Source organism: Hyla sarda, chromosome 5 (assembly GCF_029499605.1).
Source record: "Hyla sarda isolate aHylSar1 chromosome 5, aHylSar1.hap1, whole genome shotgun sequence".
NCBI lineage: Eukaryota > Metazoa > Chordata > Amphibia > Anura > Hylidae > Hyla > Hyla sarda.
In genome coordinates, this window is record NC_079193.1 from 70,884,097 (window position 1) to 70,907,831 (window position 23,735).

At 40.0% G+C, this 23,735-nt stretch overlaps 1 protein-coding gene and 1 long non-coding RNA gene across 2 annotated transcripts in view; one reads left to right on the top strand and one right to left on the bottom strand.

Annotated features, from left to right (window-relative positions):
• Nucleotides 1-23,735, top strand: part of LOC130273223 (uncharacterized) — a 210,857-nt gene that overhangs the window by 58,506 nt on the left and 128,616 nt on the right. The gene's annotated exons all lie outside the window — the stretch shown is intronic.
• Nucleotides 12,648-23,735, bottom strand: part of LOC130273220 (sodium channel protein type 4 subunit alpha B-like) — a 488,856-nt gene continuing 477,768 nt past the window's right edge. Inside the window, exons 27-29 of the mRNA XM_056519644.1 lie at nt 19,714-19,818; nt 18,534-18,804; nt 12,648-14,547 (exon numbers count right to left, since the gene is read on the bottom strand). Coding sequence (XP_056375619.1) covers nt 13,316-14,547; nt 18,534-18,804; nt 19,714-19,818 — 1,608 coding nt within the window. The 3' untranslated portion in view covers nt 12,648-13,315. The remainder of the gene's footprint in view (nt 14,548-18,533; nt 18,805-19,713; nt 19,819-23,735) is intronic.

Below are 23,735 nucleotides of genomic sequence, written 5' to 3' on the forward strand. Positions count from 1 at the left end.
TTTTCGTCAATACAGGGCCTGGAGAAAATTACCATCAGCAACAAGGTAACACTAGGTTCCCATGTGGTGTCCTAGTATAGCTGTTCAAACTGCTACCATTAAAGAATTGTCGGGTGGCAATTCTTTAGTGGTTTTACTAAAGTGTTAACAGTTAATATTTCTCACTTTGCTGCATCTAATGAACACAGCTGAATGATCATTTGGTCACATGTCATCTCCTAACCAATAGTTGCAAGAGACATTTCTTAGTTCAGCCTTCATCTTCTGGGTAAATAGATGGACTTAAACCAGTTAGTGAGTCTTGACTGGGTTTTGCCAGAGCCAAATGTGTGTCCCTTAGCTCTGCTGCTACTAAAGAGACAAAACCAAGTGGTCTTAGGTTAGGTAATACTTGGTCAGGGATCTCAAACTCGCAGCCCGCACCACAAAATTTTGAGGCCCGCTGCACAGAGGCGTTACGAGGGGGGCCCCCGTACTCTAGCATGGTGGAGTGGAAACTATAAGCTCCCGCTTCTCCATTCACTCACCTTTCTCACAGGAGAATCCGTTCCCATGGCTTGCATACCGTAAGTAAGACGAGCATGCTCAGGGCCCAGGGGGCACTATATCGTACAGGATGAGGAGGGGGGGATTTAAAAATTGGTGGGGGGGGGGGGGGCAGAGAAAAGGGAATATTTAATGTGAGGGGCAAAGCACAGGGGGTATTATATGTGAAGAGCACTTGAGCACATATGTGCCTCTCACATATAACGCCCCCTGAGTGGCACAGCACAGGGGGCATTATATGTGAGGGGCGCATGATGGGTCATTATATGTGAGGGGTGCATAATGAGGGCATTATATGTGAGGGGCACAGCACAGGGGGCATTATATATGAGGGGCGTATGATGGGGGCATTATATGTGAGGGGTGCATAATGAGGGCATTATATGTGAGGGGCACAGCACAGGGGGCATTATATATGAGGGGCGTATGATGGGGGCATTATATGTGAGGGGTGCATGATGAGGGCATTATATATGAGGGGCGCATGATGGGGACATTATATATGAGGGATGCATGATAGGGCCATTGTATATGAGGGGCGCATGATGGGGCATTACATGTGAGGGGCGCATGATGGGGGCATTATAAGTGAGGGGCGCATGATGGGGGCATTATATGTGGGGGGCGCATGATGGGGGCATTATATGGGAGGGGCATATGCGTCCCAGCCTCACCCAGCCTCTGCCTCCAGTGGCCCCCAGATAATTTAAGTTTGAGACCCCTGTGCTAGGCATATGTAACATAGAGGTCACATGTCAACTGTCTGGTCTATAATTAAAGGGGTACTCCGGTGGAAAACTTTTTTTTTTTTTTTTATCAACTTGTGCCAGAAAGTTAAACAGATTTGTAAATTACTTCTATTAAAAAAATCTTAATCCTTCTAGCTGCTGAATACTACAGAGGGAATTCGTTTCTTTTTGGAACACAGAGCTCTCTGCTGACATCATGACCACAGTGCTCTCTGCTGACACCTCTGTCCATTTTAAGAACTGTCCAGAGTAGGAGAAAATCCCCATAGAAAACATATGCTGCTCTAGACAGTTCCTAAAAAGGACAGAGATGTCAGCAGAGAGCACTGTGCTCATAATGTCAGCAGAGAGCTCTGTGTTCCAAAAAGAAAATAATTTCCTCTGTAGTATTCAGCAGCTAACAAGTACTGGAAGGATTAAGATTTTTTCAATTGAAGTAATTTACAAAATCCGTTTAACTTTCTGCTACCAGTTGATTTAAAAAAAAAAAAAAAAAAAGTTTTCCACTGGAGTACCCCTTTAAGTTGTTTTTCCTTGTTCCTGTTCACGCTGTGAGGATATTGTCTTACATTTCCAGTCTCCAATGGGAAAAAAAAGTCATCTCTGCAAGAGAGGAGAAGTTGAACAAGGGCCTATTTGACCTATTTCAGGCCTAATGTTGAGTTATTGCTTCCACGTCAAGAAGACTTCCCTGGACGTATCTTTCCAAGACTGCGACTGCGGGCATAATATGCCTGTGCTGGGACCGCACAGAAATGAACCATTTCATAGACGGTGATGCATTCCATGCGGAGTCCTCAGAAAGAATAAACAGGTTCATTCCTTCTCCGGACACCGAAATCAGAGCCAGAAACATGTCTGCTGTGTGCACAGTGCAGCAGAATACAAAGGGACTCATCTGCTGTGGAATCACCGTGCAGAATTTCAATGCGGAAATTCCGACGTGTGAACATGGTGAGTGAAGTTTCCATTTTGCATCTTGCGTCACGTTGAACCACCCCATGGAGATCCTCATGTAGCAGTTTCAGTAATCCAGGACCAGAGAGAATATATACCTGCACATACGTCTGCAGTAGTCCTTACACGGACAGGCGCTAAAGCTAGAAAAGCGTCAATTTCAAGCTGTTTGCAAGTACCGTATTTTTCGCCGTATAAGACGCACTTTTTCTTCCCCAAAACTTGGGGGGAAAAAGTCGGTGCGTCTTATACGGCGAATACACCCCTATCGCGGCGGTCCCTGCGGCCATCAACGGCCGGGACCCGCGGCTAATACAGGATATGACCGATCGCGGTGATGCCCTGTATTAACCCTTCAGACGCGGCGATCAAAGTGACGCTAACCCGGCTGCTCAGTCAGGCTGTTCGGGACCGCCGCGATTTCACCACGGCGGTCCCGAACAGCCCGACTGAATAGCCGGGTTAGTGCTTACAGGACACCGGGGGGGACCTTACCTGCCTCCTCGGTGTCTTCTCCGTTCAGGGATCCCCTGTATGGCCGGCGCTCTCCTTCCTCGTCATCACGTCGTCGCGTACGTGTGTCGGCGTGCGTAACGACGTGATGGCAGCGACGGAGAGCGAGGATACCCGGCCGGCAGCAGAGACGTTCCGGAGCGACGGGGACACGGCGACAGCGATGGAGCGACATCCAGGGCAGCGGTGACGGGTCCGGAGCGGCAGGGACACGTGAGTATTACCTCCTATGCAGTGGTCTTCAATCTGCGGACCTCCAGATGTTGCAAAACTACAACTCCCAGCATGCCCGGACAGCCAACGGCTGTCGTTGTTCCACGAAAGCCTAGCATTCTTGGGCTTTGTATGTGCAAACATCTTCACTGACAAAAAGATGTGGTCACAGAGGAACAGTGGGTTAGTACCACTCTGCAACGTGACATATCCAACAGGGGCTTTGGCCTCCAGCATAACTCTCATCATTCTATCCATAGCAACCAATCAGATCGCTTCTTTCATTTTGCTGAGGTCTTTTCAAAAATGAAAGAAGTGATCTGATTGGTTGCTATGGGCAACTCAGCAACTTTTCCTTCGGACATGATTTGATAAATCTCCCCCATTGTGTTTTGTGTTTCTGTTTCACTGTTTTCCTTTTTTTTATTATGTTTAAAGGGGTATTCCGGTGGAATTTATTAATTTTTTAAAATCAACTGGTGCCAGAATGTTTAAACAGATTTGTAAATTACTTCTATAAAAAAAAATCTTAATCCTTCCAGTACTTATCAGCTGCTGTATGCTCCACAGGAAGTTCTTTTCTTTTTAAATTTATTTTCTGTCTGACCACAGTGCTTTTCTGCTGACACCTCTGTTCATGTCAGGGACAGTCCAGAGTAGAAGCAAATCCTCATAGCAAACCTCTCCTGCTCTTGACAGTTCCTGAGACAGACAGAGGTGTCAGCAGAGAGCACTGTGGTCAGACAGAAAAGAAATCCAAAAATAAAAGAACTTCCTGTGTAACATACAGCAGCTGATAAGTACTGGAAGGATTAAGATTTTTAAATAGTAGTAATTTACAAATCTGTTTGACATAATTTCTGGTACCAGTTAATTTAATTATTATTTTTTTTTTTTTACTGGAGTACCCCTTTAATTTTACTGTATGCAGAAGCATATTCAACTAAACAAATACATTGCAATATAGAAAAGTATCCAGCACCAGGAAGGCAGGTAAAATTCCTCTTTTATTGTAGCATCAATAAAAATAGGATACACAGGAACTATGTTCCTGTGTATCCTATTTTTATTGATGCTACAATAAAAGAGGAATTTTACCTGCCTTCCTGGTGCTGGATACTTTTCTATATTGCTGTTCGTTCGGAAGGGCACGCCACCCTCCAGTCCAAGCACGGGAGCCAGGGGCGAGGATCTGAGCGGATACTACACCATATCAGTAAATACATTGCAATGTGCGTTTTTTATATTGTAAGTCGATGGGAAATGGATTCTGCTGTATGACATACATCCAAAATTGTATATAATAAGCATTATCCTGCAACGGGACTGCATTACTATTTCGGCTGAAGTGTAGTTGTGTTATTCTAACGGAGTATTCACCGATTGGCCATAACATTCAATTCACTGACAGATGAAGTGTGCAACATTGAAATTATTGTACCTATGGCATATACCCACAGTTTTTGAAGTTAAAGGGGTCTCTCAGGATAGGGGATAAGATGCCTGATCGCGAGAGTCCCGCAGCTGGAGACCCCCGTGATCTTGCACGCGGCACCCCATTTGTAATCACGCCCCCTCCCATAGGCTTGCATTGAGGGGCGGAGTGTGACGTCACACGGGGGCGGAGGCGTGACGTCACATGCCGTCGGCCCTGTGGTCGCCGGTAATCAGACCCGGAGCGAACACGCTGCGGGGACTGATTACAAATGGGGTGCCGCGTGCAAGATCAGGGGGGTCCCCAGCAGCGGGTCTCCCGCGAACAGGCATCTTATCCCATATCCTTTGGATAGGGGATAAGATGTCTAAGCACCGGAGAACCCCTTTAATGTGTTGGAAGCAGAAAAAATAGACAAGTTCTGAGGGATGTTAACAAGGGTCAAATTGTGATGGCTAGATGACTGGGTCATCCAATCCCTGTATACAGTGGTTATATTACTTACCAAAAAAGTTCCAAGGAAAGAAAACCTGTGAACCTGTGTGCTATCAACAGGGTCATGGGCGCTCTATGCTCATTGGTGGGGAGTGAAGGCTAGTCTGTCTGGTGTGATCCCACAGACGAGCTACTGTAGCACCGATTCTTAAAAAAAGTTACTGTTGGTTATGATAGATGCCCCCACAAGGCATTATAGCTTACTGTGTATGGGGTTGCGTATCTGCAGAAAGGTCAGAGTGGCCTTGATGACCCCAGCATACCACCAAAGCAACTACAGTGGACATAAAAACATCATAACTGATCCATGGAGCAATGATAAAAGCTGGCCTGGCCTGATGAATCGTGTTTTCTTTTACATCATGTGTTAGGGTGGGAGCGTACAATTGTATCAGTTGCTTGGAAAAGAGATGACATGTCGTATAGGAAATATACAATCTGGTAAAGGCAGTATGACGCTCTTGGCAATTTTCTGCAGGGAAACCTTGACATGTACCACCTGCATAAAGATCTCTGAACACCCCATTCTCCCATTTATGGTTTGATGAACATGACGAGGAGTTTAAAGGGGTTATCCAAGAAAAAACTTTTTTATATATATCAACTGGCTCCAGAAAGTTAAACAGATTTGTAAATTACTAAATGTTTTAATCTTTTCAGTACTTATGAGCTTCTGAAGTTGAGTTGTTCTTTTCTGTCTAAGGGCTCTCTGATGACACGTGTCTCGGGAACCGCCCAGTTTAGAAGAAAATCCCCATAGCAAACCTCTTCTAAACTGGGCGGTTCTCGAGACACGTGTCATCAGAGAGCACTTAGACAGAAAAGAACAAGTCAACTTCAGAAGCTCATAAGTACTGAAAGGATTAAGATTTTTTAATAGAAGTAATTTACAAATCTGTTTAACTTTCTGGAGCCAGTTGAGATATCTATATATATATATATATATATATATATATATATATATATATATATATATATAAAAAGTTTTATTTATACTTGGCCTCTAAATTCCCCTAATCTAGTCCAATTGAGCATCTTTGGGATGTGCTGGAAAAACAAGTCCAATCCATGGAGGCTGCAACTTAAAACCTACAAGACAATCTGCTGCTAACGTCTTTGCATTAGATAGCACAGGACACCTTCAGAGGACCTGTGGAGTCCAGGCCTCGATGGGTCAGAACTGTTATGGCAGAACAAGGGGGGCATACATAATATTAGGCCGGTGTTTTTTTTTTTTTTTTTTTTTTTTTTTATATAGGATTCCTTTGTGTTTAGAGAAAGGAAGCTCTAAATCTGAGTGACAAGTTCCTAGTTTTGTCTCTGGATTAGTGAATAAATCCTTGGCTCAAAGAGTTAGTAAATAACCATCTAACCATCTATCATCTCTGATGTGAATCAGCATAAGCAAGGATGCATCTAAAAAAAAAAATATATATATATATATGTATTCATTTGATTTATTTTTGCATATTGCACCTTTAGTCCTGTGGCCAGCAGTAGGAGAGTGAGGGTGTTAGACTAGAAAAGAAGGATTTATCAACAGGGTCGTGGCTAGCATGGGCTCAATAATGAGAAAGGTTACAATTAGTCTAAATACAGTATATCTGAAAAAAAAAATCACCAATTGGTAATTTATAGCGGCACCAAGATTAAATACCGGAAATACTGATATCAATACAAACCTGATCAATAACTATTTTGCATGTATTCATTTTACAGATAAAGAGGTACTCCACTGGCCAGTGTTCTGGCTGCGTTTGGAACACTTAGTTCTGAGCGCTGTGCATGCGCTGAGGGCCGTCGGCCATGCCCCCTCATGACATCAGACCACGGCCCCTCAATGCTAGTCTATGGGAGGGGCGTCATGCCCCCTCTCATAGACTTACATTGAGGGGGCGTGGTCTGACGTCACAAGGGTGCATGGTCGACCCCCGCAGTGCGCACTGGAACACTGGCCAGGTACATGTTCCTTTAAATCAGACTTGGTGCTAAATAGTTTTTATTTTGGTTTCTCTAGTTTTTCCATTGATCTTTTTTCACGCATGTTGCCCAGAAATATCATCCTATAGCCAGCTATACGACTCAGAAAGAAGAAAAATAAAAGAGTCTCCTGCGGAAGCAATGGACAAAATGGTAAAAGGATATTCTTATCTCAATAGCCATGTCTCTATGTGTAGAGCATGGCAGCATAAGCAAATTTGCAATTGGTTTCATTTAGCAAACTTGCCCAATTACGTAGATATCTTTTCTCATTTCCACTCTTGTTGGCAGCTGTTGGTCATGGTTCCAGTCCACCAGCTCTGCTTTAGAAGCAGTGGTGAAATCACATACTCTCTGCTGGGGCTTATTTCAGCCTGTTTATCATGCATGCATATATATCAGTTGCGGGCATAGTACTTTAGCTTCAGACACAGAAGCAAATGACCCCAGCCCCATCCACCAACAGGAGTATGAGCAGATGGCAGCAGCTGGGCAGAAATGAGAGATGAGAATACCCCTTTAAGCCTTGATTCCCAACTTTGAGGACAACCAAAAAGGGACCCCTATTGTTCATTAGTGTTGCTCACGAATATTCGCAATACGAATTTTATTCGCGAATATCGCATATTCGCGAATTCGCGAATATTCGCAAATATAGCACTATATATTCGTAATTACGAATAGTTTTTTTTTTTTTTTTTCACAGTACACATCACAGTGATCATCCCTCTCTGCTTCCAGCTTGTGTGGTGTAAAGAAGGCTCTAATACTACTGTGTGAGACTGGTGTGCGAATTTTCGCATATACGAAAATTTGTACATGCTAATTTTCGCATATGCGAATTTTTGCTTGTACAAGTTTTTGTATATGCAAATTTTCGCATATGCAAATTTTCGCATACGCAAATATTTGCATATGCGAAAATAAAACGCGAATATTCGCGAATATATGACGAATATTCGTCCATATATTCGCGAATATTTGCGAATTCGAATATGGCCTATGCTGCTCAACACTATTGTTCATTGTATAAAAGATCAGTTTTTACATGCTGTTTTACATGTCCGAGTAATTTTTATTTTAAATATTCTCACACAACTCAACTTAATTGAACAATTTTAAGATACACACAGTCTCTCGAGCAATGTAGAAAGTTTATTAAAACAAATTTAGTTCCTAGACCAAGAAGAGTTAAAGAGATTTGGGTAAAAAGCAGGGACTGTCTCTAAAAGAGGGACATATGACAGACAGGGTAAGCTCATTTCATATATTATTTTTGTCTTTATTTTATGTATAAATTATTTAAGCAATAAAAGTTTTTATTAAAGGTGAGAAGAGCCTGAGGGTCCTTTAAGTGTGCCGAGCAGGCCCCAACCATGAGTTATTTAAATCCACTGTTTACACATTTTACAGGCCACACAAAAAATGCAATCAGCCAGAAAACAAGCGTTACGTACACAAACTCATTCGGCTGATAATCGACCCGTGTTTATTAAGTTTAAGATTTTTTCCTGTAGATCTGGTGATGGTCAACATGAAGATTAAAGTGAATTATCTGTGCCTGTTTGCAGCCTGCTGCCTGTTTCCAAGCATTGTTCCACTGCAGCTTAATGGTCCCAGCACTAGTTACACATCTTATACCCCCTTAAGCAATATGTTTTGCTTTGTCCACCACTGCTATTATGCCCATTTAATAGATCTGCCCTCTTAGATTAACTATACCATATCCCTATGGCTCCTATATTAATCTGAGTTTCTAGAATTATGCCCCAAAAAATTGCAACAATTACACAATGCAAGGATATTTGGATAAATATCACAATACATGGATTATATATACCCTTGCTTCGACGTTAAATAAGATATATTAAAATATAAAACTCAGGGCTACCTATAGTGATACAAAGATCACTATTGTGCTCCTCTACACCTTTGATTATGTAAATAATACACCAAGATGGTGGAAATAATTCATTTGTTAGGAGGGTCAGTTTCCCTGCTGGGTGTTTAACCAGTTTGCTATTATAGGTAGTTCTCAAGCAGGGGTTTTCATTCATGTCCAATAAAGCATCCTACTTCAGGTTCACCCTGGCCAGTAATGAGCCGCATTAAACATCCACTCATACAGGTAGAAAGTCTTTACCTAATGACTCCAAAAATCCAACAACCGGTTCTGTAATCCAGTACCTGCATAGGGCATGGAAAATGCAAGTACTGGATTGCAGACCTAGTCATAGGTTCCTTTGAGCCAGACACTTGGTAGAAAATATTCACTTGTTCAACTGGATGCTTAATGTGGGATGCTACTATCCAGAGTGAACCGGCTGTAAGAAGTTGTATTGGCCTTGAAACAAAAGCCCTGCTGGATAAATATTGTAAAACCAGCTTGGTTAAACCAGTGGAATCGATCCTTATAACAAATGAACTCTCTCTACTACCTCTGAAGTGCACTGGCCATAAGGTACATGTATTGTTTGACAGCAGTATTTAGAAGTATTTCAGTGGCATATAACTGAAGCCTAGTGAAAGGGGGCGATAAGTATCTATGAAATAATATTCAGATATACAGTACATGTGTTTAGAGTACAGTAAACAATACAAAATTTTGAATATATTTTAGAAAATTTAAAGGGAAAGCAAAATGGTGTAACATTTAGAACAGGAGAAACACATAGTCAGAGCAGATAATCGGTGGCTCCCATTTAGTATTTGGAAATATTAGAGAAAAAACAATGTTGAGTTCTTCCCGGAAATGTGATCACACTTGTCCATGGGATATGTCTGGTTTTTCATTGGATCACTGTTGTATTTTTCCTTTAATATACTAACGAGAAAGTGGCAATGGCTTCTATACCCAAGAAGAAAACGAAAACCAAGGAATGTCACATGCTGTGATCTCATGTGGTCAAAAAATCTGGTGTCATGGGGAATGTATGATTGCAGTGCATCACAACAGGGTTTTGAGAATTTTTGAGTCCATGAAATAAGCATCTGAAGAATGCAATGGTGGCATGCAGAAACATTGTCCAATGACACCACAGCAATGTAGTTTTTAACACACATCTCTGTAATGCAAATCCAATCTTCTTTTGCTGTCAGGAGATCACAGCAGCATGTGTTGAGGTTCCTTGATTAATGTATTTTTTCTTGCCAAATGTATTTTAGGGTAAGCATTTCTAATGCAAATAACATGTACACAGGTTGATATCACAAACAGAAGAACAGGTGGGACAAAATGCTTGGTCAACAGCAACACTGACTGAGAATAATGAAAACTGGCAAAGTGGATTAGTGTTAAAAAAAAAGCCCATAGGAGTATGACCTACTACATTCATGTATATGCATATTTGTATGATATAAATGGATTTGAATAAAAGCTGCCCATTGTGGTTACTGAGTCTTTCATCATTACAACAAAGTTCAATTGTTAAACCTGAATCTGAAACCTGAAATCTGGTATTACTGCCAACAGCAACTTTGTGTAACAGTACAGAATAATACTGCGGGTCATACAAGCAAAGTAACTATGGATAATGCTTGGGTTGGGGGAGGCAAACAAGTTACATGGTGGACAAGCCAACAGTTGGTATTAATCTGTTAGTGCCATGTTATGGTGTATATTGCACAAGCTCTTTGCCTCTAAATGGACTGGAGACTATAGACTTGTCAAAAGGGAACATGTCATCACTTTCATGCTGCCTGAACTACGATTCATCGAGACAGCATCCAGAGGTTTCAGTCTGCCTCACTGGTCTTGTTTGAAAGATCTCTTCCTGTTTGGGTATGGCAAGAGATCTATCAAGTTTGTTGGGACAGAAGATGTCACTTGAGATCTCCCTGATGACTCGCTGTTCAGGCAGCATGAAAGGGAGGACAGTTTCCCTTTAAAGAGGACTTTGACCAATCATGTTTAACACTGCTTAGCTGTAAATCTGTGATCATTCTGAACAATCTCATAAAGTTTACAATGAATATTATTCAAAGACCATTCCAAGCTGGAATACATACTATATTTGTTTTATCATTCAAAAAGAACCTAAAATGGGCCAAACACTGAATTTTAATGGTAGATGCCCCTTCAAGTGGAAAAGCCAAGCATGGTACATTACACAGCAATAAACTGGAGAACATGAAATATAATAGCATGATAAATATTTTTAAGAAAAAACGGATATGGGAGTAAGGAAACATTCATACTGAGGTGGGTAAAAAAGAAGAGCCATGGAGGTAAAAAAAAAATGATCATTTTATTCAAGTATATTCAAGGTCAATACAAGAAGTTCTCCAAAGAACTTTTCCTTAAATGTGCTGTGTTAATGACAAGTGGACATCACTTAAGAGCAGAAGTGAACTTTCATGTGCAACATAGAAATGGTTCTTTACAATAAGGGCAATGGAAAACTAGCGATAAAGTAATGCTAGCAGATGCAATCGATAAGTTCAGGAACAATGTACATTTTTGGAACAAAACAACAATATGATGCCAAGAAGTCACATAAACAGTCATTAAACAACTTAAAACTGTAAATGACATTGACAATGGAATTTATTGCCTCATTTGCAGAGGATATGGCCTTTTCCCTTTTTAAAACACATAAAGTGAGTTTCATTTACAGAAAAAGGTGTCACAAGTCCACTCTGCCATGCCAAAGCCACATGCACATGGTACGTGAGTAGACAGAGTCAATACAATGAGACAACATATATCTTCTCCATGCTACCATGTCCAACATTGCGCAATTATTTCCTCTATCTATAGGTTATGAGTGAATCTTAAATCAAAAACATTGGAACATTGGTTAAATGATTTGACCAGAGAGCCAGTGGTCATTTTACATGTTTCAAAAGTGGACATCAGTGATTTTGAGGGTGACATTCCTTATTGGAGTAACCTTCATCATCTGTACCCACAAGTTTTATTTTCTTCTTTCTTTGAACCAGTTTTCCAGCTGCAGTCTTTAGGTACCCCTAACATGGCTTGCTTTGAAAAATTCCCAAAGAAGAAATTCCAATATAGTAAGTAACAGTAAAGAAATGTAAAAAGAAAGGCAAAACATCAATAGTCAGTACATTTTTTTTTTTTTTTACGTCAACCATAGGCATGTCTTCTCCAGACTGAAGCTGGTGAGTTGAATAATGATAAGAATGGTTGACATACTGAGTGGAAGACAAGAACACAGGAAGGATAGAAACATGATCACATGAGGAAAGGTAAAGCTCTGACAGAAACATTGCATAGACATTCCAGGTAGAGTGGTGAGATGGGAGTTTATCTATGGAAAAAAGCCCTGAGGGAGTTTGGTACTGTAAGGGAGGTACTGGGACTTAAAGTAATGGCCAGTCAGAAAAAAGACGAAAAAACATGCAAAGAATGCAAAGAAAAAAAATATGTATGAAATGAGTCCAAATATAGGAATTGTTACATGGACTTGTTACCCATAGCAACCAGAGTCCATAAAAGTTACTTTTATCCAGTGCACTTTATATTATTGAAGGCTAAACTCTGATTGGCGACTATGGACCCCAAGACCACTTTTTTCTCTGAACAAACATTTGATGTCAGACTCATTTTGCCCAAGTTTTTGGGATATGTGCTAAAAGTTTAAAAAGATCAGACAAAAAAATGATATTATAGTACAATAAAAAAATTAATTAAAAAAAGAGAGAACAATTAAAAGTATTATCGGCAAATAATCCACTTATTTTTGGAGACATTCAATAATTCAGATTTGCTTGTTATTCAGTACACGTTAGTTAACCCCTTTTTAAAAAGCTTTATTTGCATTACCCATGCCAAGCATTTACACGTCAGCTTGTGATAACAGTTCAAATGTTTTGTAACAATTTTCAGCAGCACGATCCGAGAATTATTTTTTTCTTTTTTTTTTTTATATTACATAATTTGAGAGTTTATAATGCAGATATCTAAATAGTTATCTGCACTCCCCTTGAAAAAAAGAATTTTTTTTGCAAGTAAAAAAAATATCAAATATAAATTTCTGAAAGACCATTCATGACATATACAGTAAGTGTATATATTTTTGCTACAGCAGCTTGTGATATTTGGATTCAACTTAGATGCAAGGTCATATATAACCTTTACTAAACACACTAGTATAAGACCATAAATGAATGTATACAGTCAGGCTTTGTCTGTGTATAGAGATACATTGCATTACTCTTTTACACATTAGCATACTCATAACCACGCCACTGTTATTACTTTTTAGGCTGCATAAGTTCTTGATGTAGAAATATAAAGCAAAGTTGACTAACATTGAGTCAAAGGTTGTAAAGCATTCGTTCCCAGTAGTTCAAGTTGAAAAGTTAATTCCTTTTATTAGCAAATAAATTGAATATGAAGGCTGCCAGAACTGTTGTGCACTTTTACATTGTAACATTCTGTAAACAATATCAAAAACAATGGTTATACAAACGATTCTTTGTCTCTGTCTGCACATATTTTACAATCTGTGGACTCGTCGTTTTTGGAAGAGTCTTCCATTGTGATATTGTCACATGTGTCCCTGGTTACACTGTCGTATGAAGGTGGAAATGAAGTCGAAGACAAAGATTCCATTTTATTCAAATGACGCCCGTAATTTTCATTCATCATGATTGCAATAAGACCCTCTTTTTCTGGGGCATCTTCTTCGATGATGTTATCATCACATGACCTGTGACGATAAAGGAATGAGGCTTGTCTCATGGAACGGTAAAGCAAATGCCTCCTGTAGGCTCTTTGGATGATACAGGCAGACACCTCTTCTTGTTTACGCCTTAGAGTGGTTGTAATGGGTTCATAGGAAATTTTTGATGGGTTAGCCGCCATAAATTTTTCTTCCATTTGTATCTTTAGAGTATCCATCTCTCCAGATTCTCCAAGAACTCTTTTGGTGAATGCAAATAAAATATCCAAGCAATGAATCCTATCACCACTAACCATAGGCAAGTCCATTGCTATCAGCTTAATCTTATTTGGTAACGGTATACGTAAGGGCTCAGCAAGCGAGTCTGCGAATGTAGAAAGGACAGAGTAATCTATGAACTGTGTTGCCTCTGGGTCAAATTTCTCCCAGACTTCATAAAACATTTCAAAGTCATCTTCACTTAGAGGCTCTGTACTTTCCTCTGTTGCCACACTGAAGTTTTCCAAAATAATGGCTATGTACATGTTAACAACAATAAGAAATGATATGATAATATAACTAACAAAGAAGACGATTCCCACAGGAGGATTCCCGCAGTTTCCAACAGTAGTGCTTCCTGGGTTTGGCATGGTGGGATCACAATCAGGTTCCTTGCTGTTTAATATAGGGCTGAGAAGACCATCCCATCCAGCTGATGTAGTGATTTGGAAAAGACAAATCATACTGTTTCCAAATGTTTCAAAATTAAACATGTCATCAATCCCACCCTCCTTCTTTACATATGCAAAGTTTGACATGCCAAAAATGGCATATATGAACATAACAAGGAAAAGCAAAAGACCAATATTAAAAAGAGCAGGGAGGGACATCATTAAGGCAAATAAGAGAGTCCTTATTCCTTTGGCTCCTCTGATTAGTCGGAGAACACGTCCAATTCGTGCTAAACGTATTATCCTGAACAAGGTCGGAGACACAAAATAGTTTTTGATGATATCTGAAAGCACAATGCCTGAAGAAAAAAAAGAAAGAAATATTAAAACTGGTTGAAGCACATTTTTAAGTAATAGAATAATCTAAACAACTAACGGTATGAACAGCTAGTGGATGGGGACCATAATCCATGGAGCCGAGCATTCACATGGTGGTTAATGTCCTCTTTAGTGTGCTATCATTCATGATTTTTCTAAGTAGCCTTTAAATGTATTTTAAGCTTTCTATTCTTGGCTTAAAAACAACTAAGTTGACTTTATTTTTTAAAACATAACCATACAATGACATGAAACTGTAGCTTGTAGTATAGCCTTACTTAAATGGTCACTGTCATTTCAGACAATTGAAATTCATAACATTTCTGTAAATCATTTCATTTTCCAAACAATAATCCTTACTCCAGAAACAGCTCTAAAGACTGCTGTCCATTGTGTGTTGTTAGGGGAATTTCATCTCTAGTAACAGTCACAAAATAAAATACAGGAAGTGGGGCAGGGATTAGCATGTACATTGCTGGAAAGGGAAAAAGATGCTGAAAAAGACTGAACTGTATTCCTGCAAGCTGAGTAAAATTCCCAAGGTGATCTGCACTGTCCCTGCAAGGCAAATCAAAGCTTTCCTTGAACCTGGGATGTGGACATTGAAGTGAGTAGTTGTGGACCTGGAGCTGTATGCTGTAATTTGTTTTTACTTCTGCCCCTTGTGGCCAGTAAGTAGAGATTTCCCTGTGGATTGTACCTCTTGGCTGTGGATTCCTCCCTCCCCCAGACTAAACCGTTCCCAAATGGACTGTGTGTCTTGGCCATTGACTGACCTACTCTGGATTGACTCCCTTACTCTGTGGACTGTGTTTTGCTTACAATCTATGTCAATAAACATCAGGGCTGTTCTTCTTTCTCTTGGTCTGTTGCTTTCGCAACAAAATCACTAACACGAACCCCGTCACACCACTGATGGGCCATGTACTGGACACAGGTTGGCACCAATAAGTCAACCTGCTTTGGTTAGGATATTTAGACACAGGGCAATGCCAGTAAAATAAATATTTGCATCGTGCAAATAAAAGCCTGGCTGCAACTTTGATTGGGCATGTTAAATTTTAAACATACCCAATATTTTTTTTTCTTGATAGCAGAATTTATTTATTTATCTATTTAACGCCCATGACCGGCTCTTGGGGTATAGATCAGTTTATGAATTTCTGCTACTAATTTGTTAAGGTATGAGCTATATAAATCCAAACACATCACAAAAAAAAATGTTAGGCCAGTTTAAGAATGCAGATTCTTCAGCCAGAGATTCAGTGTGTGGCCGGTGCTGATGCCCGAACACTTCTAGTCCCCATAAAGGAAATGTTTTCTGCACGGTATTACGTCAAAAGAATGTACAAGCTCATTCTTTCAGCGGATGAATTTCAGCAATAGAAAGCCACTGAAACTCCGTAGTGTGAACTTATCCTTAAGTTAGAGCTACAACCAGTGTTGCCTCTAGCCTAAATAAACAGTGCCTTTCATTTTACATTTTAGCTAAAAGTGTGCAAAATCAATATTTACTGGTACAATTTTGGTAAACACTTATTGAATGAGGAAAAGTAATATTGATCACAACCAATGCAAAAATTTGGCAACATGAGCCATATACAGTAGATTTATGACTCACTTATTTTCAGTTAGTTTCTCTGTATTGCACAAAAAGTCTAAAAACAATACAATTGTAGTTGGGGGGTATAGAATTTAACCAAATACTGAAATACAGAGACTATAGGATTACAGTACATGTTTTCCTAGCAGCACTAATGGAAAGCACATGTCATTTTATTAATATGATCACCACATGGTCATTACACACTATGAATCTACAGCAGAGCAGAAATGAATTGAGGACAAATATGTTTTTTGTCCCTTTTTTGAGCAGTTGTGTAAGTCACAACTACTACTACATACAAGTACTACAGATGTAAAACCTATGCAGTATGTACATTAGGCACAAATAAGTACCACTAGGTATGAATTGCATTAAAGACATTAGAAAAAAAAAAGTGTTGGCCCATTATTTAGCAGATTTATTGGTGACATGTAGCGATCTGGACATACCTCCCAATTTGGGAGTCTACAATTTTTCCCTATGATTTATCACAGCCCAAGATGTATGTAAAGAAGATAAACATTATACTGCCCTCTTAGTCTCCTAAAGTGATACGTTCACAGTCTTAAACCTAATGTATTGAAATGTTTTGCTGATGTTTTATGCATACACTATAGGGATAATGTGTGGGTGTTATATCTTCGATTACTGTGCTCTGCACTGTCTCTGCACCTTGCAGTCAATGGTTTCATGGGCTGTTGGGTTGCAGTATGCCGCAGCACTGCCATGTCTAGTTGTCTAGTCAAGGTAGTTGCCAGGGAGAATGTTGTTTTTTTAGGTTGTGTGACACGTTGGCTCTGGGGGAGGCTATAGCTGAAGCAGGAGGCTGTGGGGGGACTTAGGCCTAGAAAGGCATTACAACCAGTGCGCAGTGGGAGGTTGGATTGTGGCTACCTTCAAGTGTGTTATGCTACAGTGATGTGAGGAAATCAAAGAGTACTGTTTAACCAATATGCCTGCAACTGTTTCTTTAAGATGGAATCCTCTACCACCTTTAACCCTTTTCATTTTTGCACTTCCATTTTTTCCTTCTCTCCTTCTAAAAATCATAACACTTTCAATTTCCCACCTACAGACCCATTTGAGGGCTTGTTTTTTGCGCCACCAATTTTACTTTGTAGTACTGTCAATCATTTCAACACCAAATCTATAGCAAAACCAGAAAAAAATTTGTGGGGCAAAATTTAAAAAAAAAAAGCACCATTTTGTACATTTTGGGGGCTTCCAATTCTACGCAGTGCACTTTTCAGTAAAAAATTACACCAAATTTGTATTCTGTAGGTCCATACAATTTCAATGATACCCAACTCATCTAGGTTTTATTTTGTTTTACTAGTTTTAAAAAAAAATTAAACATTTTGTATGAAATTTAAAATGTTGTGACTTTTTTGGACTTTTTGATATGCTATTTTGGCCTTTTTTAAATTTTTTTTTACATATACGCCATTGACCGTGGGGTTTAATTAACATTATATTTTTATAGTTCGGAAGTTTATGCACGCAGCCATACCACATGATTAAGTTTATTTTTCTTTACATATTATTATTTTTTTTAAATGGGAAAGGGAGGGGGTGATTCCAACTTTTATTAGGGAAGGGGTTAAATCACATTTATTAACTTTTCTTTTCTACAGCATTTTTAAGTCCCCATAGGGGACTATTACATGCAATCATTAGATTGCATACACTGTTCAATGCTGCATAGCATTGATCAATGTTATCAGTGCTATGCTGCTCCAGCCTGCTGAGCAGACATGGTGCAGCAGATCGCCGATCAAATGGATAGGAGGCAGGTAGGGACGCTCCCCCTGTCCTCTCAGCTGTTCGGGACACTGCAATTTCTCTGTGGCGGTCCTGAACAGCCCAACTGAGCTGCCCAGCTCCTGAGCACGCATCATAGAAGGGGAGCGGGAAGAGGGCATACAGGTATGCCCTCTGTCCCCAACAGGTTAACATATGGTTATATTTTAAAATGGTCAACCAAAATTACCTAGGAGTGTAAAGTAAGTATTTCCCCCACCAAGTCCTTTAAAACAGAAGTATACTATAAAGTTTTAAAGTTTTGTGCTCAGCACCAGTTAACTAATTCACAATGGGGGAGATTTATCAAAACATGTGCAGAGAAAAATCTGACCAGCTGCAAATAGTAACCAGATTGCTTCTTTAATTTTTCTAAAGGCCTCTGAAAAATGAAAGAAGCTATCTGATTGGTTGCTATGGGCAACTGGACAACATTTTCTCTGCACAATATCTCCCCCAATATTCTTTGTCACGTCAATCCCTGCATGCAGCTATGAGTAGTTGTAGTTCACTAATTTGTGACATAAATCAATGTATGGTTTGACGCATTTAGATACTTACCAACAACGGAAAGAATCACCACCACGAAATCAAAGATATTCCATCCGATTGTGAAGTAGTAGTACCTGAGAGCCAGGATTTTAAATAAACATTCTCCAGAGAAAATTACCACAAAGGCCAGGTTGATATTGTACAATAAGTTCTCAATGTCCTCAGATTGCTCATCTGTTTCAACCATCATGGTAACCATATTAAGGCATATAAGGACCATGATGGTAATGTCGAAGGCTTGTCTGGTCACAACATCAAAGAAAAATCCTTGAAACTTGTTCTGTAAGAAAACCAGGGTTCAATTATGAAAAACAGATGGAATAAAGTATTTAATATTGAGGAGAAAATGTTAAGATTGATGAATGTGAACCTCTCAAGAGCCAGTACACACACAAAAGACATTACAATTTCTGTTCAGCATCTAAAACTTCTCTAAACAGGTATTTTTTTTTCTCAATTTGTTCTTAGCTTAGATATCATCATCGTAAAGAGATTGTGTCATCAGGAATTTTTTTTATCCTTTTACCACTTTTTACCACAATTTCTGCTGGGTCCTGCAATAGTATCAATTAATCTCCTGCAATGTTTACAATATGATATATTTCTACTTCATTCAGCAGGCAACCAGCAGTTCTTTATGCAAGTCTGGCTCCTCGCCAGCTTTATTAGTTAGGTTGCAGGATAAACAAAAAAAAAAAAAAAAAGAAAACACAGGAACAAACAAAATCCTAGGCTGTCCAGCCACTGACTATGCATTAAATCACGTCCCTCTCTATCCACTGGTAAGCTAGTTTCCACCAATCTCTGCTCATTGTTCACACACAGTGTTTGCAGCCTCTTGCCATATGTACTGAGACCCCTGGGTTGTCCACTTTACTGCTGTGGGTCACACACAGTGCCTTGCTGTGTGCTCCTTGCAAGGAACCCTTGCCTCCCCCCTTTACAGCCACCTTGCTGTCTTCTGGGGAGAGTCTAGACTATTCTGTTTCCTTTCCTTATTTCCTTATATACAAACTTCCCACACTTCTGCTGGCCTTATTGATTAGCGTCTCTGTCCTGCCTCAATCCTGCCTCAAAGCCACTATATATATATATATATATATATATATATATATATATATATATAGCAATAAATTGAAGTATCCTGAAATTGAATAGCCAAAAGTAATAGTAATAATATTATTTTTACCTGTGGCCTTGGAATTGGTTTCTGTGGCTTTTTTGACCCCAACTTCTTCATAGCATTGTAATATTTTTTCTGTTCCTCTGTCATAAAAATATCCTGGCCCCCTAAGTAATGGAACAAACAAAAACTATTATTCTTACTGCTAATAATGGATACACATGTGATACAATGTAGAACCAATGGAATTCAAATTCGCTAATACAAATGTAGCAGCGTTAATAGACAGACAGCAACAGCTTGGGGCACACTGTTTGGAAAACATTGGTCTAAGGCCATGTTCACATTGGAATTCTGCCAGAGATTACAGAGCAGCAGAGTCCCATTATATTCAATGGGATTCTGCTGCGCTGTGCACATGGTGGAATTTCTGCACCAGATGTTTCTAGCACAGAAATTCCAATTTCAGTGTCTACAGAAAGAATGAACCTGTTCATTCTTTCTACAGACTCTGCATGGAATGCATAGCCATCTATGAGACAGCACATTCCCTTGTGGCCGCAGTCTCCGGCATGTTCGCACAGAGATTTTCCATGCGGACATTCTTGACATGTGAGCATAGCCTAAGGCTCAAGCAAACAGCCTAAGTCACTGGGATAAATTTACTTAGTCATTAGACTGTTCCAATTTACACTTTTGAACCACAATAATACATTTGAACATGTGGGTCACTGTGGTGAAACACATCCAAACTGCATTAAGACACATCTGCATGCCAATCTAGTGCTTACCAACCCTGTCAAATACAGATACAAATGTAGAAGAGGGACATTTGTGGATATTTGTGATTTAATAATGTTACCCTGACTAAAATTGATGCATAAATGACAAATTCAACTCCATGCTGTAAAGCAAAATAGCTAAAACAGAACAGCCTAAAGCCCATCTGATACACAAGTTGGATTTTAACAAGAAGAAGAGATGATCCAGCGTGGGTCAGTAGAAATCCAGACTTTATTAGAACTCACAGTAAAAGCAGTAAAAGCAACCAGCAGATCAGACGCGTTTCAGGCGCATGCACCCTTCGTCAGTGATGTCATCCATCTGCACAGGTGTCAGTTAAATACCGAACAGGTAGTGGGTGGAGAATTGACCACCAATTAAACTACACTTAGACCGCTGACAACGGTGCAGAGGAGGATACTAATACAAAACATGGACAAAATGTTAGTAAAAGTACAAAAAGCTAAAACAATACACTAATATGCAATTTTGCACAAATGGCTTGTACAACACAGGAATAAAACATGGTGAATAAAGAAAAAACATATAAAATGTACACCAGTTATAATCGACTGTGAAAGTGGAACAAACATGTGTGTGTGAATGTGGCGCTAGTAATGGAACAGCAATTCTCTCTTTAAATTCAAACCCTTCGGTGCACTAGTGCCCAAAGTGAATTGCCAGAATGCTTCGCGTTCCAATAATTTTCGCCGCACACAACCACCACGGGGTCCTATGTGAACACGTTCTATAGCATAAATTTGAAAATAATTAATGTGACGACCATGTACAGTTTTAAAATGTAAAGATGCTGCCGATCGGTTTCTTACGGCATTGCTGGTTATGTCAGCATCTTTACATTTTAAAACTGTACATTGGATAGGGGATAAGTTGTCTGATCGCAGGGGTCCTGCCGCTGGGACCCCCCACGATCTCCCTGCAGCACCAGCATTATGTGCGGAGCTGCTTCTCCAGGCTCGGAAACCGGAAGTTTTCGGGACTGGAAACGTGACGTTATGCCACGTCCCCCCCCCCCCCTTGTGACGTCACGCCCCCTCCATTCATGTCTATGGGAGAGGGCGTAACGCCCATAATGCGGGTGTTGCAGGGAGATCGCGGGGGTCCCATGGGCGGATAAAATGGGGATAAAATGTCTAAAGCCGGAATACCCCTTTAATGGGAGATTGATGGTGAGAGGCACTTTGAACCCTAAACTATGAAAGGAATCTTTCCTACACAGTCAATTTTTTTTGTCAATTTTTAACCCTCATCTTCCGAGAGCCATAACTTCATGTTTTAACCTTTACAAATTAGTTTTTTTTACTGCAGGACAAGGTTTACTTTTAATGGCACCATAAATTTTACCATAGAATGTATTAAATGGGCACTGTCAAAAACTGTCAAGATGTTGTATATCTTGGCAAAACATTAACCTTTCTAAAATATTTAATAAAAAATATTATTTTCTTTTTATAGAAATCATGGCATAAAAAAATAAAATAAAATAAAAAACTAGAGGCCTCAATACCATCCCGCACACAATCCTATCTGGTTGCAGCATCATCTTTGTCCAAGCTGAAGCACAGGCATGGACAAAGTCCCGTATAATGAGGGTGGGATTAACACTCCTCTGTGCTCATTCCTGTCCTATCAGACTGCAGCAGAGAGGAGGGGGTTACAGAGCAGCCTGCAGTAATTGGATAGGTACCGCACAGCAGACTTAGGGAGGAAGATGAGTCATGAAAAGTGATTGGTACACCCCCTCCAAAGTACACATTGACAAAGCAAGTGAGCAAAGGTATTTGTGAGAGAAATATAGGTGCCAGACAAATAATTACTTGTACATGACCAGGACTTGGTACTGAGTAACATACAACATTTTTTCTTTGTGGGATATGACAGGTACTCTTTAAAGGGTTACTCCACTGCCCCAGCATCCAAAACATTTAGTTCCGAATGCTCGGTGCAGGCTGCGGGGGGCGTGATGTCACAGCCACGCCCCTCGTGATGTCACGCCATGCTTCCTTAATGCAAGTCTATGGGAAAGGGCGTGGTGGCTGTCATGCCCCCTCCCATAGACTTGCATTAAGGGGGCATAGCCATGATGTCACGACCCCCGCAGCCTGTACCCAGCGTTCAGAACTAAATGTTCCGGACGCTGGGGTAGTGGAGTACCCCTTTAAGAGACCAAAAAATAGATAGCAGGAAATTAGTCTATACGTCCATCCTTTTTATCTAAATCCAATAATGCGCCTCCTCTTATAGTTTGTCAACTGTGCTGACTTAAAGGGGCAGTGCACACTGCATTCCTCACTGTACCTACTAAAAGACTCCTTCCTGCCACCTCTGCCAGAGCAATAAGGTTCTATTGTTATAGTGATCTGAAAAGGTGGGCTTTAGATCTTCTTTTTCCTGGGTTTGACCCAGCTTACTATTTGCCCATTCTTTTGTCCGCTGCCTGCCTGGACCTGTGCTTGTTACCTGACCCCGAGTAAACTCTGTCAGCCCCGATCTACTACTATCTGAACAACTACACCAAGCTTATTCCTTTTGTACTATGCTATATTCACATGAAAAGCTACCAACAGTGACCACGCTAAAGGTGGCTACCTGGGAGTTGCCTGCCACAGAACTGTACATCTCTTAATGGGGTTTAATCGTAAAAAACCTCTAAGACTTTGCCCCTGGACTTGGTTCAATGTTACACCACAAATGCACACAGGATTCACAGCAAGAACATGTAAGTAGTGTTGAGCGGCATAGGCCATATTCGAATTCGCGATATTTCGCGAATATATGGACGAATATTCCTCATATATTCGCTAAATTTGCATATTCGTAATATTCGCGTTACATTTTCGCATATGTGAAAATTAGCATATGCAAAAATTAGAATAAAGGACAATTCGCATGTGTGAAAATTAGCATATGCGAAAATTAGCATATGCAAATTTTCACAAATGCGAAAATTCGTACGCCAGTCTCACACAGTAGTATAAGAGCCTTCTTTACACCACACAAGCTGGAAGCAGAGAGAGATGATCACTGTGATGTGTACTGTGGAAAAAAAAAAAAAAAAAAAAAATATTCGTAATTACGAATATATAGTGCTATATTCGCGAATTCGAATTTGCATTGCTAATATTCGCGAGCAACACTGCATGTAAGCATGTTACTGTTGTATTGCTCTTTACAAAGAACAAAGGTGTCTCATAAGGGCTGTATCATGAAGACTGAAGTAAATCCCTATCAATTTATATATATATATTGTAACGCCGAGCGCTCCGGGTCCCGCTCCTCCCCTG